At 47.2% G+C, this 16,061-nt stretch overlaps 1 protein-coding gene across 2 annotated transcripts in view; it reads right to left on the reverse strand.

Moving 5' to 3' along the window:
• Positions 1-16,061, reverse strand: part of LOC147669874 (tumor protein p53-inducible nuclear protein 2-like) — an 81,590-nt gene that overhangs the window by 26,759 nt on the left and 38,770 nt on the right. The window contains exon 3 of one of the 2 annotated variants that reach the window (XM_086948185.1): positions 3,914-4,061. In XM_086948185.1, coding sequence (XP_086804311.1) covers positions 3,914-4,061 — 148 coding nt within the window. Of the gene's footprint in view, positions 1-3,913; positions 4,272-16,061 lie in introns of both variants that reach the window. The other variant, XM_086948184.1, reaches the window with a different exon arrangement.

Raw genomic sequence — 16,061 nt, forward strand, 5'->3', positions numbered from 1 at the left:
AGAAAAAGCTCCATAGCCGGTTCCTCCAGTCCTGCCACCAAGGGCAACAAGGGGCGAGACAAATGCCGCTTGTGCAAGGTTTCAAATATCACTGATGTAGAAGCTGTGGGTACCGTTAAAGTGATCCCCAACTTCGCTGCCCCTCTCAATAGCACCTCCTGAAATGTTACGATGTCATCCACCGGTGACACCCTCGAATGGGGGAATCCGACAAGGTGGGAGAGTATATCCGGCCACTTGACGAGTCCGTATGACGGGACCGTGACCTATCCCTCCGGTGACGGATGGGACCCTGTCGAAGACCGACGGTCACTCCTTGATCGATGTCCTCTGGACAGGGATCTAGACCTCCTAGGCCTCGGGCGATCCAATCCACTGGCCGTACAGGAGGCGGGAGCTGCGGAGGCAGAACCGGAGTCCTAAGCTGTGGAGGCCTCGTAGGCGGTGACGGAAGGTCCGGCAGAGACGGAGGAGGTAGTTGCGGAGGTGGAGGAGGAGGCGGAGAAGTCGCAGGAGGAGGCAGGGGAGGTAGCGGAGGAGGCTTCTTTAGAGGCAATGGCGGAGGAGTAGGCGTCCTGGGCATAGAAGGCGAATAGGTTCGAGAATATTCGGATTCTGAAGACCTAACCACTCTCCTCTTCTTTTTTGCCGGTCTTGACGAGGATGCTCTGGAGGCAGACCTCTTTTCAGCCGAGTGCCGGCGCCGCTGCGACCGGGGCTCGTAGATAAAGAAGATAGGCTGACTACTGAGGCAGAGGACACCATCCTGGCCCTTGAACGCCTACTCAACGTCGACTTTTCCTTCCTCGACCTTTTCGCCTTTCTACTTCTCAACGTCAATCGTCTAGACGTCGACGAACTCCGACGTCGACCCTCTTCTCATCGACTGGTCTTTCCTTGACGTCGAACGTCGAGTTGACCTCGACGGCGAACGGCGGTGTCGCCTCGACAGCGAGTGCCGGTGCCTCCTGGACTCATCTCAACGTCGATGATATGTTGACGCCGGTGAAGTCCTCGACGCCGACCTCGTCCGAGGTCTCGACGTCGAACGTCGACGTCGCTTCGACCCAGAGCCCTGGGTCGATGGGGAGCAGATAGTGATCATGCCTCTCGACGCCGACATCGAAGCTATCGACGTCGACCAGAACCGGTGCCTTTTCTGGGCCTTTTCTTGACTGGGGAGCCCCCCAGAGTCCGAAGCACGGGCTGAGGGCGATGACTGAGTCCCTTCATGCCCAGACCCACCTGGTTCTTGATGTCTCCTCTGCTCCAGGCCTTGGAGACGAATCTTCTCCCTGGCACGCAGGGTCCTCCTGGAGAAAGATTGACAAATCTCACAGGCTTCAGGGACGTGGGAGGAAGAGAGACAGAGTATGCAAACTCTGTGGCGGTCAGGTTTAGCCTTTTTCCTGGCACACTCAGGGCACTGGTCGAATAAAGCTGGCATATTCGAAAGAAAGAGTGGGCAAAACTTGCTAAAAAAACACAGCAAAAGGAAGAGGAAGACCCCAGACGTTGAGTGAAACACTCAAAAATTGAAGAAATACTTAAAAAGGGAGAGCTCAATGCTCCAGGTTCCTGCGAGCAGGAGCCGGAAAATAGAACTGAAAGTAAAATGACTTTGGCTGTGCATCCTGGGATACCGCGGGACTCTGGAGGGTTCCTTAAAGGCACGGTATCCCTTTTCCAGACACATAATGGCAGCCTATGAGGGCTTGTCTGTCCAACCCTTCCTCTCTATCATTTCAAGGATTTTGGTGAAGCGGAGTTTTTCTCTATGAGGGAAACTTGGTAAATTGTGTAAAATTTGACATTGTTGGCTATCCTAATCACTGTTTAGATGAAGTGGTGGCCATTGTAGCCTTGTAAGTGTTAGGCTGCATTATTTGTCTTGATTTTCTCTTAAGTGTCTATGCAGGACTGCAAAGAAGACAGCTTAGGAGATTATTTTTGATTGCTCCGGGGTCCATGCAAATGGGCGGGACTATTCACTGGATTATGACTATACACAGAGATCCCCTACTACAGAATGTAGTCTCATCTGTACAAAATTAGTTCTTTTTTTTAAAACAAAACACAAAAGATGCAATTTTCATGAGAGATGGTGCCTTTGTCAAACAAAATCATATTTCAGGATACTGGCACTCAAAGCTGCAAACGCCCCATCCTCAAAGAACCTTTGAGGAGAGGGAGTGAACATTGTTAAGAGTAAGATACACAAGCTCCCACCAAATCACACTTGAAAGTCTTGGTAAAAGAGGCTGCTTGAAATCCACTGTGTGCACATGTCAATCGGATGAAGAGAAGAGGGCTGACACACTTCAAAAACTAACAAAGGTGAGACAAATCATCAACAGTGATAAACATAGCTCAAAACCGATGGGAGGAAAGAAGTATTTAATCCACGGGAAGGCGAGAACACGGAGCAGCAGGCTGTATTATGAGTGTTGTGAATTGTATATTTTATTGTAGCATTTACATACTTCCTCATTTCATGCTTATTTCCTTGAGCTATGTATGCTACCAAAACCTCTCCTGTCGATAAAGCATGCGCCTCTCTTCTATGCCCAAAAAATATAACATGGTATGATTGCTTTTGGCTCAAAACAAAGTGAAACACCAATAGGAGACGTCTGCTGGACAAAGCAACTGTGTAATAACGCCTATGGTATTAAATGCAAATGTGCTGGCTAGGTTTACAAAGAATGGACTCTATTCACTTTGCCACCGAGAAGGGAGCCATAAGACCACATATTGATCAACTACATATGATGGGAACCCCCACATTAAAGACACTAAGAGTCATATCTATTATTATTGCATGCAATGCAATGCAGCAAAACACCTTGCTGTGCTGCAGAAAAGGGAGAGAGCAGGAATGTGCCATATTAATCAAGACATGTAGCATTCCTTCTCTCTGCCTGCGCTGACGCACAAACTTCTGTCTGGCGCAAATGCAGACACCCTTGCACCATGGTGCAAGAAGGCCTGCGTTGCAGACAGGATTGTCTTTGTGCAGGAAGGGACATTTTCCTTCACAAAAACAATTCTCTGAGGCTTTTTGCTTTTTCCTTGTGTGCTGCAGAAACACAGCATACGTGCGGAAAGCACACATACAAAGAAAAAAAACAAACAAGGGGAAATAAAGATACGTCTCCTCGTTACGCCTCCCTAGGGAAGGTGCAGCCTTTTGATGCGTTCCCAGGTTTACCAGTCTCGGTAAATCTGGGAATGCACAAACATTCATGGACGGATGCGTCGGAAAACCCATACTTCACCTATGGAACACCTCCTTGGGGCAAAGTAATACAAGCCAGTGACTTGCGCTGCTTTGCGTTACTCCAAATTTACCAAGCCACGCAGGGCCATGCCAAGTGGCCTAGCGCGGCTTGGAAAATATGATTCTAGTTTTTGCGTCGCCTTTGCGCTACATTGCGCGGGGCAAAGGAGGCAAAACTTTGATAAAAGTGCCCCTAAATATATGAAGTTTACATTTTATAGGATAATTACAGGTGTTCTTCATAACAGAAGTATGGGTACTTGCTCAACCTGAAATGGATCACGATACTAAGAAACACAGAACATAGTATCTGGTGGAAGACACAGACTGTCAGGCTGTTCCCAATTTGCCCAGTCTCCGTCAACTGTGCCGCTAGTACTGATCCAAGATTTCTGTCCATGCTTTTTTTTATTTTTTTATTTTATCTCCATCAATTATGTGGGGGTGGTGTGAGGTGGAGTGTGGCCAGAGGCTGATTGCTAGTAGCATTCTTGGGCTGACACCAAAGGCTGCTAAGCTTCACCCCTTCTGGTGTGTTACATCTGTATATAGAAAGGCTAAGCTCTCTTCTTTTATAATGAATGCCAACACTGTGTTGAGAATTGCAAGCATGCGTACTAGAGTGCATCTTACCTCTCACTGTCGTGCTCCTCCGAGTTCTCGGTCTCCACTGCGCTTTCCACCACGAGGCTGTTGCTGGTGACGTAGACGGACATACTTGGGTGCTCGATCAGAAGGTCCTCCAGTGGGCTGCTCTCCACGTTCACTGGGCCGGGTCCTTCTGCAGTAAAACAGGGGGGAGGGGTAACAAACCAACTCTCGTCCATCGAGCAGGGGTCGGGCTGAGAGGGCATGGATCTAGCACCACAGTCATAGGGCGAGTGGGGCAAAGAAGCGGGAGGTGGAGGGGACTCGTGTGGAGGAAGAGACGTGCATGCGGACGCCCTCCCTCCCACCCTCTGTTCTTCGACTAATGTTGAAGCATAACTAACTGGAAAGGAATGTCATCATTCACATGGTAAGAGAATCTCCACGAAAAACAACAGATTTAAGCCATGCGGGGAGTGGAGAACAAACATTATGCAGAGGAAATCACACACCCGCATACATACAGTATACAATGTGGCAGGTACAGGAGAGAGGGGAGGGGGGTAGATGGGGCAGGAAAAATAGGAAGAGGGAGGGGAAAAGGGGCATTATTAGTATAAGGACACCCCAAGTGGTATATTTTTAGCTTACTGAAGTCAAACAACAATAGCATGCAGAACTTCAGCAAGGTAACATTAAATAAATACCAGCAGGAACAATAGTACACCCAAGTATGACTAAAACCCTGGCCAAGCTTAACTAGGGTACCTGGAGCAAGCTTCATTAAGATACTCTGGTATAACTGAAAAACCTGAGTAATGTTTGGTAAGATCGGAAAGTAACGCAGAAACACCAAGTAATGCTGGTTAGCTCACACAAATACTACTGAAACGCTCACCTATCCTTCAAAGTAAAACAGAACTCTTTAAAGGATTATTAGGCGACTGAGAACCACAGGACCCTGAACAAAGTTTGAAGGGCCAGCTAAGCACCATACAAATCTTAAGTAACATATATATGGTTTAACAACTCACAAAGGAAGTAACACAGCACTTACAACGTTATTCTAGTCCATTGGGGTTGCAGCTACGCTTTGACCCAGTCTGCCTAGTGGTGTCTTTACACAGTCATTTCTTTCCCTCCTCCTGCACGGCTTATGAGGTCATCGGGTTGTATTCTTGGGAATCTACATGCAACAGTTGAGATCCGCTGAATGCTACCTCGGGACAGAGTATGTTCATCTAGCTCCTGGTGGGGTCAAGTCTTATGTACTTTAATCTATGTGTTTTCTTACTTAATATGTCATTTAGTGAACCCGCCTGCCTCCTGCCACTTACTCACATGACAACTACAGGGCTTATTAACGAAAAACTCGCAAATAGGGACTCACTCATACAGGAAGAAATGGAAACTGGAGCATGGAGACCCAAACGCAAGGGAAAATAGACACTTTAGACAATCGGACTGACAGACACTGTCATGGTGACCTCAGGCATTTAAGACAAGCAAGTCCACATTGATGCACAAGGAGAAACAGGCACTGTTACAAAGGGCACTGGGTCAGAGTGACACAGGAATAGGGTGCTCCATCCCAGGGATTTAAGTGGACTGGGTCTCGCCGGTGCTCAGCACCAGCAGTTCTACAAAGCAGGTGCTGAGACAGGTCTCTATCAGGCTCTCAATTTTTGCCCTCAGCTCATGGTGAAAAAAAGCAATCTTATCTCTGCAGCAGTACCACCCTTCGCTGCCTTTCAGGTAACTGCAAAGAGACTCTGTATAGTTCTTTCACAGTCTCGTTATTTCATAACTGAAGCATTTTCAATATTCTATACAACAAAGCCATAGTTGTTGCTTATTTATCTTACACCACTAACAAACAGTGGGAAAGCCAGCAGCCCAGGCTTGCTGTTGGTGTAATGTTACTTGTATTAAATATATGTATGCAATGACAGAAGCAGCAAAATTCCACTTAAAGCCCTGCTACCTCCTCATAAGTGGGCAGTAGTTTACTGAAAAATCTCCACTGTCTCTAACTTCCCAAATGCTCCCCAACGAGTTCTTTGCAGGGAGAAAACAACAGTAGTGGGCTACCAGACATCAGGCCAGGAAGATCCAGCCACTGGAATGGGCGTTGAGAGGCATACATGGACAACACAAAAGGGAAACGCAGATATGGAAACTAGGGTAAGGAGAGACCTTTTTTGGTACTGGGATAAAGAGACATAGGCAGAAAGAGATGAAGGCACACGGATGTGTTGATTTATTAATTCTATCAAATAATTTTATTCGTATTAGGCCCTGGGCTGCGTCATGATTGCAAGGGCTTGATCTGCTACAGCATTGTACATGCGTTCAGGACAAACATTTGTCACTGCGCCAAGCAACAGAGCTGTTTATAGCACTCCTGCGTCATGCACGGAGTGAACTTGACATATCCATCAAGGATATTCCGTTGAATGCCAGGACCAGTGTGTACTATCCAACATACTTTGAACTGGATAGAAGTCTTTCAACAAGTGGCAACAATTAGTGATGTGACACTGGCTACTCGTCAGTGCTCCAGCTTGGACTCAAACACAAAGCAAATTTTCACAACCCAACGTCGTGCCTTTATTAGAGAGATAACCTTCTCTACCTGGATTGGCTCTTAAGCTTAGCTAGTGAAATGTGCCTACAGCCAGCAACAAGTGGAATGTCTGCCCCTAGAGGATGGGGTTTCAATGATGCAAGCTCTAGGTAGCATAAAACAAGGAAACACTTTATTTCATATATCAGTATAATTACGTACATCTATACTGGCTGCTGGTAGAGCTGACATGTATGTCGCCGCGGAGTATTGATGCAAAAGGCCTTGAAGTGGCCCAAGCAAGCACTGGGAGGGGTACAACTCATCGGATGTCCCCAAACTTTTTTGTTACAGTAGATCATCTTACATTAGGCTCCTGAGAACCACTTGTTGAAGTGAAAGTCCTCATTTCTCCAGGACTTTGCAGATTTTGCTGCTTCTAAGCAGCTCTAAATGCAGGGTGGCACTTCTGAAATAAATGTTAAAAATATAAAAGACATTTATTGTATGAAAATGCCTCACAATACATTTTGTGTATTTCAGAAAGCCATCTTAAAATACTGGCATGCAGGGGCGGATCTCTATTAGGGCACTGACCCACTTACATTTTGGCCCTGTTCGCTCCCCGGTTCATATATTTATTTTGGAGGATTGATCTCATCCGTAGTCGTCCCGGTTGATGTATTTAGAGCCGAGGAGGGGCCTGAGGAGTGGGTGTGGCTTCACAGACAGACTGACACTGTCATCAGAGTTAGCCAGCAGCGCACCTGGTGCCCAAGTGCGCTTGTCGGGGCGGACGGCTTCAGCGCTGTAGGGCTAACCCGACATGTGCACTTGAGGCCGCTCAGAGCCCCTCCAGTAGCTGATACTGGAACCGTGGCTGACTATAAGCCGCAGCCCCCGGGCTCAGTAAGGAGCAGTGAGGTTGCCTGCCCCAGCCAATCCAGGCACTCCGGTAACGGCAGCAGCAGTGTCTGGATTGGCTGAGAGACGCAGGGGCCTCTAGCAGCATGTCACATGTCAACACAGCGCAGGGTTGGGAGAAGGCTGTGTGTACCGAGGAGCAGAATTTCAATTTGAAGCCTGGAGGTAAGGACACTATGCTGTGCTTTTTACTCACATCTGATTTTATATTGTTGCTTTTATAGTGGTGGTTGGATCGAATGGTCGCGTACAGGCCTAACTGCAGTGATATGGGTGTTTCCCATTGCAGAGGAAGCTCTGGCTCTGGCGCGAGTAGGGGGGTGGAGACTGAGAGCCCATTATTTGTGAAGCAGCTCGGAGCATGGTGCAGCTCGAGTGATAGGAGTCACGCCAGCACATGCCTGAGCCCCTCTCTCATGCAGGGAGGTTACCATAACCTGGAGAGCAAAAACAACGTGCTCATCAACAGCCCACAGGATCCTCGAGTTTCAGCGTCCTCCGTGCTGCTGCATTTAATGGTACATTAACTCATGGCTTGAACAGTGGGGGTGTTCATTTTCCGTATTTCATCAAAAAATGTACACTTTCTACAGCTATTCGTCACTGCCAGGTTAAACCAGGCCCTTCTCAGGATTCTAATAACTTGTGCGTATTATTTCACACTGCATAACTTGTGTCCTGAGGTTACTGAATATGGAAATACGCCTGCAGTGTTCACTGCTGGCTTCTTAATTGCTGCTGATTACTGGTGCGTTTGCACCAGTAAAACAAATATTGTTTGGACTTGCCAGCGCAAACCACGTATGGTTAAATGTGTCATTTATTGCTGGGCCATGCTCTGTAACACTACAAAGTGCAAAGACAAGGCAGCAAAGGGTCAGTCTGATATGTGAGCTTATTTCTCCCTCAAATGTGTCCTATTGCCTCAAAAATGCAAAATAGGCTATCATTTGTCTACATAATGCCACACCTGATTAACAGAGTTCTCGACTTTTCTACTGGCACAAAGTGGTATGGGTGAAACAGACTGCCTTTCGGGCAGAAATGAGGACGGGTAGGTGCTAATGAGCGGGCACCTGAGCTAAACTTCCGGTAAGGTGCTGGCACCCCACGTTTCTAGCCCTTGGAGTACTTCTCCGTTGTTTATTAGGCGACGATCAGGAACAGTCTCAACTATTCAGTTGTAGCCCATCTGTAGGAGTCCACTTTTTGGGCCTGCCCTGATCCCCCAGAGGGTGACTGACCCGCTTTGTTTGCTTGTTTATTATTTATTTTCTACCATGTTCACTAGACACCACACCACGTTCACTTGGTCCTGAAGAACCGCCAGGGATCCCACAGGACCTTACAGGCGCGAAACATGTCGACCTTTTGGGTTACCCGGGTACATTACGCTTTGTGGGGTAACACTCAACCTATGGGTTTTTTACTTTGACAAGGGTACCGTCATATTAAAACACATTCTGCTGGTAACTCTTACTCAGTTTTAAATCACTGCACGGACTTGTACACCTCTTACTTAGGACTCACCCCGCACACATGGATGCACCATACAGCAGTTCGCAGAAGATCTCCGACAAAGTGACCCTTCGGGGAACCTGAAGGGCATTGCAGCGCCAGCCCGTCGAGGAGCAACTGCCAGATGATGAAGCATGACATCTTTTGGGATGTGTGAGGGCAACAAGGGTCAAGACTTGTTCTTCCCTCTCACTAGTGGGTTCTAGGCCTAGGATCCCTGTCTTTTCTTTTCCTTCTCTTTCTTCTAAGGCTAAGGGGAGTGAGTGACACACCGCACCCCTCCCTAGGAACAGTGTTCCTGTCTATTTGACCTTACTTGATACAGACTGGCCCCGTAATCCCGACCTTAAGGTCAGGAGAGAGAAGTCAATGTGATTGACTGTATGTTGTTTCTCGCTGAAGTCATAGTCAGGAGCCTTCCTGCAAAGTCCCAGGGGCATTGCACTTCAAAACCTCTGGGTCTTTAGTCTTCAAAACGTGACTGACGAGAATCATTCAAGCAGTCAGCTGTGGATAGTATTGTGTGATGCGTGTTGTGACATGTATTCTCCCAACAACCAACCGGGTGGAAGACGCGGTTTTCTGTGTGTTACTGTTTTAACCCCTTCGCAGCTGGGCTAATTTTCCTGCGGTGCGGGAGGGAGGAGGGCAGCGCGCGGCGCTTGTGACGAGCTCAGCTCGTCATGCTGCATAGCGGAGCTGTGCTCATGACGAGCTGTGCTCGTCACAACTCCGCCCACTCAATGGAACACCCCGCACAAGAGGGGAATCATCCCCGCCTGGGCGTTCCATGTCGGTTATGACGAGCTCAGCTCGTCATGAGCACTGCTCCACTGTGCCTCATGACAAGCTGAGCTCATCATGAACACCGAAAAGGTTAAAAGTTTACGCCACACCACTTTCAAATCTCACCAGCCGTCACTGCTGGCACGCTGTGCTGTTCCTCCTGTCCTGCCATCTACATTTGCTGACAGTCCATGTCCGCATACTACCCATCTCTTGACAATTTTTTCCAGTGTGTGCCCCCTTTCTCATCCTCCTCTCGCTCGCTGGTACTTCCTCTTTGAGCTTCTCCTGGCCTCTAAGGCATTTTGGGCTCAGATTCTGGGTCGAGTATGGCAAGCACAAAGCAGAGGAATGGAAGCATTGGAGAGGGGTAAAAAGGATCACCCTCCCTTATGCCATTCTTTAGTCGACACAAATTAAGGGGGTAGAAGTGAAATGTCAGAGTCTCCGTCTCATTCACCTCTTTCCTTATACGTCACTCTGTTCCTTAAAGGCAAACCCTACCTGCTACCTTGTTTTGGTAGGAAAGAAAATTGTAAACCACCAACGCCAGTTTATTTCATTACATCAACAGTCACTTCCCTTCGGCCTGCTGTTCTAGCTAATAATATTCAGATACCTACCGACCCCCACGCCCACAGCAATACCGCTCTGAGGCTGCTATGTTTAGCACACAGTCTGAAACTGTTTGTGCCCTTGGAAATGTCGAGGGCGCCTGCATGTAGCCCAACATATGATTATCACCTTTCATGAAGCAGAGTCCCTCGCCCTGACGCAATAACAATAATAATAAATAAATTCGACAGCACCACAAAAAGGTGCTGTTGCTAAAAAGCCATGACTGGCTGAGGGGGTGTTACAAAGGAAGTCTCTTTACAGTTATCTCCCCCACACTCCCCGGAACTCAACCTCTTCAAACAATAGATAAGTTGTGGTCTAGTACCAAAACTGCCAAATGTTATGTTGCTTGGTATTAGGTGAAGCCAAACAGCCGTTATTAGCGCCGTGTCGAGCTAACCGCTGACTGGAGAGTACGTTTTTGTCTGAGTGTGGCGCGAGGAGGCCCAAGTCCTTCTCAGGGCCTCGCTGTCAAATCACTCCTATGCCCCGCCCGTCTGTCTCCTTATCTGCCCAAATTGTGAGCACTCAAAATGCACGAAACGCCAGCACTACGCATTATTAAAAATGTAGCTGCACTCATTAGAACGCAGCTTACCCCGGTGGAAGGAGGTCGGCGTTTTTATCGCAGCACCTGTCAGTTCATGAAGCCCAATGGTATGAAGGGACGGAGGGGTCCATGGCGTCACTGGGTATCTCCTCCCCCCACGCTCCCCTCGACTGCTGCAGCCCGCCACTCCCTCCCCCCAATCGTACCCCGAGACACTTGCTTTGTGACACACGGGCCTGCTCTGCCGGAAAAGATCTTCGTGGCCCGCAGCTGCAAACGCAGGTAATGAGAAAGGTTTCCCTCATTTACGGATCTAATTAGGAGATGCTTTCCTGGTCCCTGGGGAGGCTGCCAGCGCCATGTGTTTGTGGGGCGATCAGTTCCCATTCCCAGCACAGGCCTCCCTCGCCTTTGTGTTTTTGGTGCTGATGTATCCCTCTCTCTCCCTTCCCCCAACCCTCGGCGGTTTCCAGATGGCCTCTGCTCCTGCCTGTCCAAGGCTTTCACTTCCCTGCTAGAGAGGGGCTTTGGTCCACTGGGAGCCGCGCTGCCTTATGGGTAAGTCTCTGTCTGCTCCACACTCCTCCTCTGTGCATCTTCAGGAAGGATGTACTTGGTCAACCAGGAAAATAAAGGTTGAAAACTAGGGCCACACATACACAGGCAATGCTAAAAATGATAATACAAATATAAACAATGACGTCAATAATAACACGTATTCTACAATCTGAGCGCTGGCACAACCGTGGGCTTTTTTGGTCCGGTTATCGAAATTCGGAATTCGCACTGAGGGCAGGAACCTCTCCCATCCTGACAGAAATAGGACTGAAGGTACAAGATGGCGGCAACCTATGTGCAAGGTATCATTTCTTCGAGCAGCTCTGAGGATTGGACTTTATTTAGATCGTTTTTTCCATGGTTATAAAAAGCTCCCGCTTTAACGGCTGTCTGGAAACTGAGTGCACATCGGCCAGGATCATTAGCCCGGATTAAGGAGCTCCGATATTTAGCTTCACTCCCCGGATGAACGAGCAAGGCACATGGAATTGCCACACTGTAAACAGCACGCGTGGAGCAGGTCTCTTGTCTTATCCCATGATCTGGCGCCAAGTATGTGGTTTGGGGTCCAACTTTGGGACAAATCTATTTTTCTCATATCCAACAACATTTTTCTGCACAGCATCATGCAGCCGCGGAATCCGTAGACAGGCTGGCAAAGATGGTTCAGCACCTTAACATTCACATCTTCTGTGACTTGCAGGCCATGAGTTGCACTCGGCCTTGCGAGATCGGTAAATTGGGCTCCATTAAATTGACTAAGAGTATCTACTGCCCTGTTATTTAAAGCACTTAGAGACTGCAGAAGAGCTCAAATTATTATTATATAGGTTCAAGCCTTGGCACTTGGCTGGGGAAGCGATAGTTTCAAGGCACTGTTGAAAAAAATGAAGACTGGAGCGGAAGAAGGAAAAAAAAGCTCTATTGAAATGCTTTGGAGAATTCACCTTCTGACACATCGGAGCACCTGTCTACCAGTCCACCTTCTTCTTCAGAGAAGATGCATCTGCTCCTACTACGCCTTTGATGAATAGGTGGGTAGGGCCAGATGAATTAATGTGACCCACCATAACAAAATAGAAGACATTGATGTGACACTTTGGATCATGGGTCTAACCATTGTGAATTTGTGTACGTTTCTGGGTGTGAGGTCCACAAATCTTCGCCTGCTATAGAGAAGGAACATATCAACAGTGGCTCTGCCTCCGCATGTTTAGTAGAGGGCTCTACAATCCCTCAGATGATCTCCAGGCTCACAAAAGGGGGGTGGTGGGTGAGGGCAATACATCACCTGCCTCTTAAGATTTTTGTTTAGAGCTATATAGGTCACGCTGATGCCCATTAGCCATGTCATTCTGTGCTCCCATGGGCCGTAGTAGCATTTATGATGCCTAGGATTTGTTAATTGTAGGATATTTCTTCGGGAAAAAAAACATAAGCTGGAGACTGGGGAAAAGCAAAAATATTTTCTGTAAGTGAGTCGAGCAGGAGAGGCCCAATCAGCTCTAATCCTTTTTTCGTATGCTCGCTGCTACTAAATGACAATAAGGCACTTTTTCTTTTTGCTACAGAGACTGCCGCTGGCAGGATTGCGCCTATACAAATCTACCACTGTCGGCAGGATTGCGCCTGTACACTGGGCTTTAAGTGGGATGAAAAAATTGGAGGGTCTCTCAAAGGAATGTTGCTGATGTAATGAGGGCGTGGTTTAAAATACGTAAGCTAAAAATCTGTGTTTATCATAGTGTGCCGCCTGACTGGTAATTTGCTGCTTCTGCAATTGCATCAAGATAGATCTTATGACAAGCGATATATCATACAACAGGTAACATTACACCTGCAACAAGCCAGGCCTATTGGATTTGCTAATGGTTGTTTGTTGCATAAGCTAAATAAGCAACAATTATGGCTTCATTGTATAGAATATTGAAAATGCTTCAGTTCTGAATTATGAAACTGTGAAAGAATTATTATGAGTCTCTTTGAAGTTATATCAAATGCAGTGAAGGATGGTACTGCTAGAGTGAAGTTTTTTTTGTTTCATCCGAAGGGCAAAAATGGAGAGTTCAATAGCGACTAGTCTCAGCAACTGCTTTTTAGAACTGCAACTAGATACCCATGCACACAACAATAGAGTTTAAAAAGGTGTGTCGGTGTAGACACATATACACATTTTAAAACAAAGCCTAAGGAAAAAACAAGGGGTTTCTTGTGTATTGGTCGGTTGACTTTTTTTTTTTAATGTTTTTTCAAGCAATCCAGCCGACAACGCGGTGAATCATCGGGATCGGAACGCGTACTCGACTGACAATGAAAATCGTGCCAACAGGAGGAGTGATCCGCTTCCCAGTTGTTTCTTTTACCTTTTCCGGTGGAACTACACATTTCCTAGGATTTTTTATACTGCATTGTTTATGAACCACCACTTGAGCATCGATTGCGACACCATTTCTGGCTACACGAGCCCTATAGAAAGTGGGACTTACACTTATGAACCCTATTATCTGATATTCTTCTTACCTGATTGTAACACTATTACTAGAGCCTTGGGCCCTGCCGGAATTATCACCGGCGGAGGGACTACCCAAGATACGTCTATCCCTTTTAGCCCTGAGGAGTCGTGGGATTACTTTCCCACATGTGACGAAACACGTGTCGGCTGGATTGCTTGAAAAAACATTTAAAAAAACAAGTCAACTGACCAATACACAAGAAACCCCTTGTTTTTTCCTTAGGCTTTGTTTTGAAATGTGTATATGTGTCTACACCTACACACCCTTTTAACCCCTCCCCTGCTGATGACGGAACCGCTCCGTCATCAGCTACAGTTGAGCTGTGCTGATGACGGAGCGGTTCCGTCATGGCCCAGCCGCCGCGCCTGCGCGGCGCTGATTTCGCGCCTGCGCGGGCGTTCTAAAGAGCGGGGCGGGTCATGACGGAACCGCTCCGTCACCAGCATAGCTCAACCGCGGCTGGTGACGGAGCGGTTCTGTCACCAGCATGCGGCCGCCGCGCGGCCGCCCCGCCCCTTTAGCGCTGCGGCGGAATAGCCGCCGCAGCGAAGGGGTTAAACTCTATTGTTGTGTGCATGGGTATCTAGTTGCAATTTTGTAGTGTGTTGGTTGCTTCCATCACACAATTAGGGGTTATAGGGCGTATCCCCTCAACCATTTGCACTACACCCTAACTTTTTAGATTCTAAACCATTTGTGTCCACATTCAGCAGAGCGCCCTTTCTCTTCCCTGACTAAAAACCCTTTGCGAAGACAGTGCTTTTTAGTACTGCTGCTGTTGAGCACCGGCCCACTTAAAGCCCTGCCTGTACAAATCTATCATGCAGTGAGATTTCCTGTCAAAGATTTTGTCCCAGGAAGAAGCAAGAGCTTCTGCTATAGCGCAGTTAAGACTTCCTCTTGCTCCTTTTAGACTTTCTAGCCTTATTTAATATTAAGGTCATCGCCTATGCCCATTAACTGAGTGGACAACTGATCGTTCTCAGGCTGCAAAGTCACTCCCACTTAATATTGAATGTTAAGCCTGTTACTACAAATTCAGAATTTTGGCAGGTAAAGAAAGTAAGGCACATAAGATAGAATGATTTACCAAGTATCATACATCCTAAGCTACACTACGAGAAGGGGATCCCAAAGGAGTTCTCTGTCTTCCTTGAGGGAGTACTTTCTCTCCATCATGCTGTGAGAGGTTGTATGGTTGGAGGAGGTGCTTTGTGGTTTCTTGGGCTAGTCCTTGTGGTTTCTTGAGCTAGTCCTTATGCCCCTCGTGGGATTACTCTATTGACCCTGCACATAAAATCCAGAATCCAGAAAACACCACTTAAATGGAATCTCTTTCCTTAACCTAAGTGTACAGGTAGTTGGGGACATAACTGCGCCCTTTAGAATAGGGAAATGCCGGTTATAACTTTAGCCCCACTTCCTACAACATCCTGTCTTTTGGGCTGCTCATGTTTGGATGGGGTATGGAAAGCCTCTTAGCTTCTTGCCCAGCGATCCTGGTCACAAATGTGTAGAAAAAGACACAAAAAAACTTTCCTCCCTTTCTGTGCACATATTTCTCAGGATACCTACGATTTCTGCAACGTACAAAAAGCTAATATAGAAAACAACCCTAGAGAAAGTTTCCATACCAATATTTACCAATGTTCTCACTAGTTGTATAACATTTTTAACTTAACACCCATAATCGGGCTAAGGCACAAATTTTGCCCTTGGAGTTAGTGTTTGATTCGCCCAAGGTATCTTGTTAGCTGGTGCTGGAAGTTTCTCTGAACATCCAGCCATCAGTGTGGATCCCAGTGACAGCTGTCCAATCGGCTTTGTGCTTCTCCTCTGCTGCTCGATATCCCACTTTGGGACTTTTGGCATCATGGAACAGGACAAACTCGCCAGGAATAGGTTAAGCTCCTGGCTACACAGTGGCGCATTTATGGTTGAGGGGCAGTGGAATATTTACACGACCCTTATCAAGCAACTGCTTTTGTGGTTACAGTTTGCCATGTTTACATTTCACAAAAGCAATGATACTGAAATAAATATTTGAAGTTATTAAGTGCAACACCCTGGTTTAGGCAAAAACGTCATTAAAATAACAGGTAATCATAGGCTTCTTAGTTCATCGGTTGGTAATCAGTGGCCTTTGGAGCTCGTTTTTTC

This window comes from Lissotriton vulgaris, unplaced genomic scaffold, assembly GCF_964263255.1.
Source record: "Lissotriton vulgaris unplaced genomic scaffold, aLisVul1.2 SCAFFOLD_898, whole genome shotgun sequence".
Classification (NCBI taxonomy): Eukaryota; Metazoa; Chordata; class Amphibia; order Caudata; family Salamandridae; genus Lissotriton; species Lissotriton vulgaris.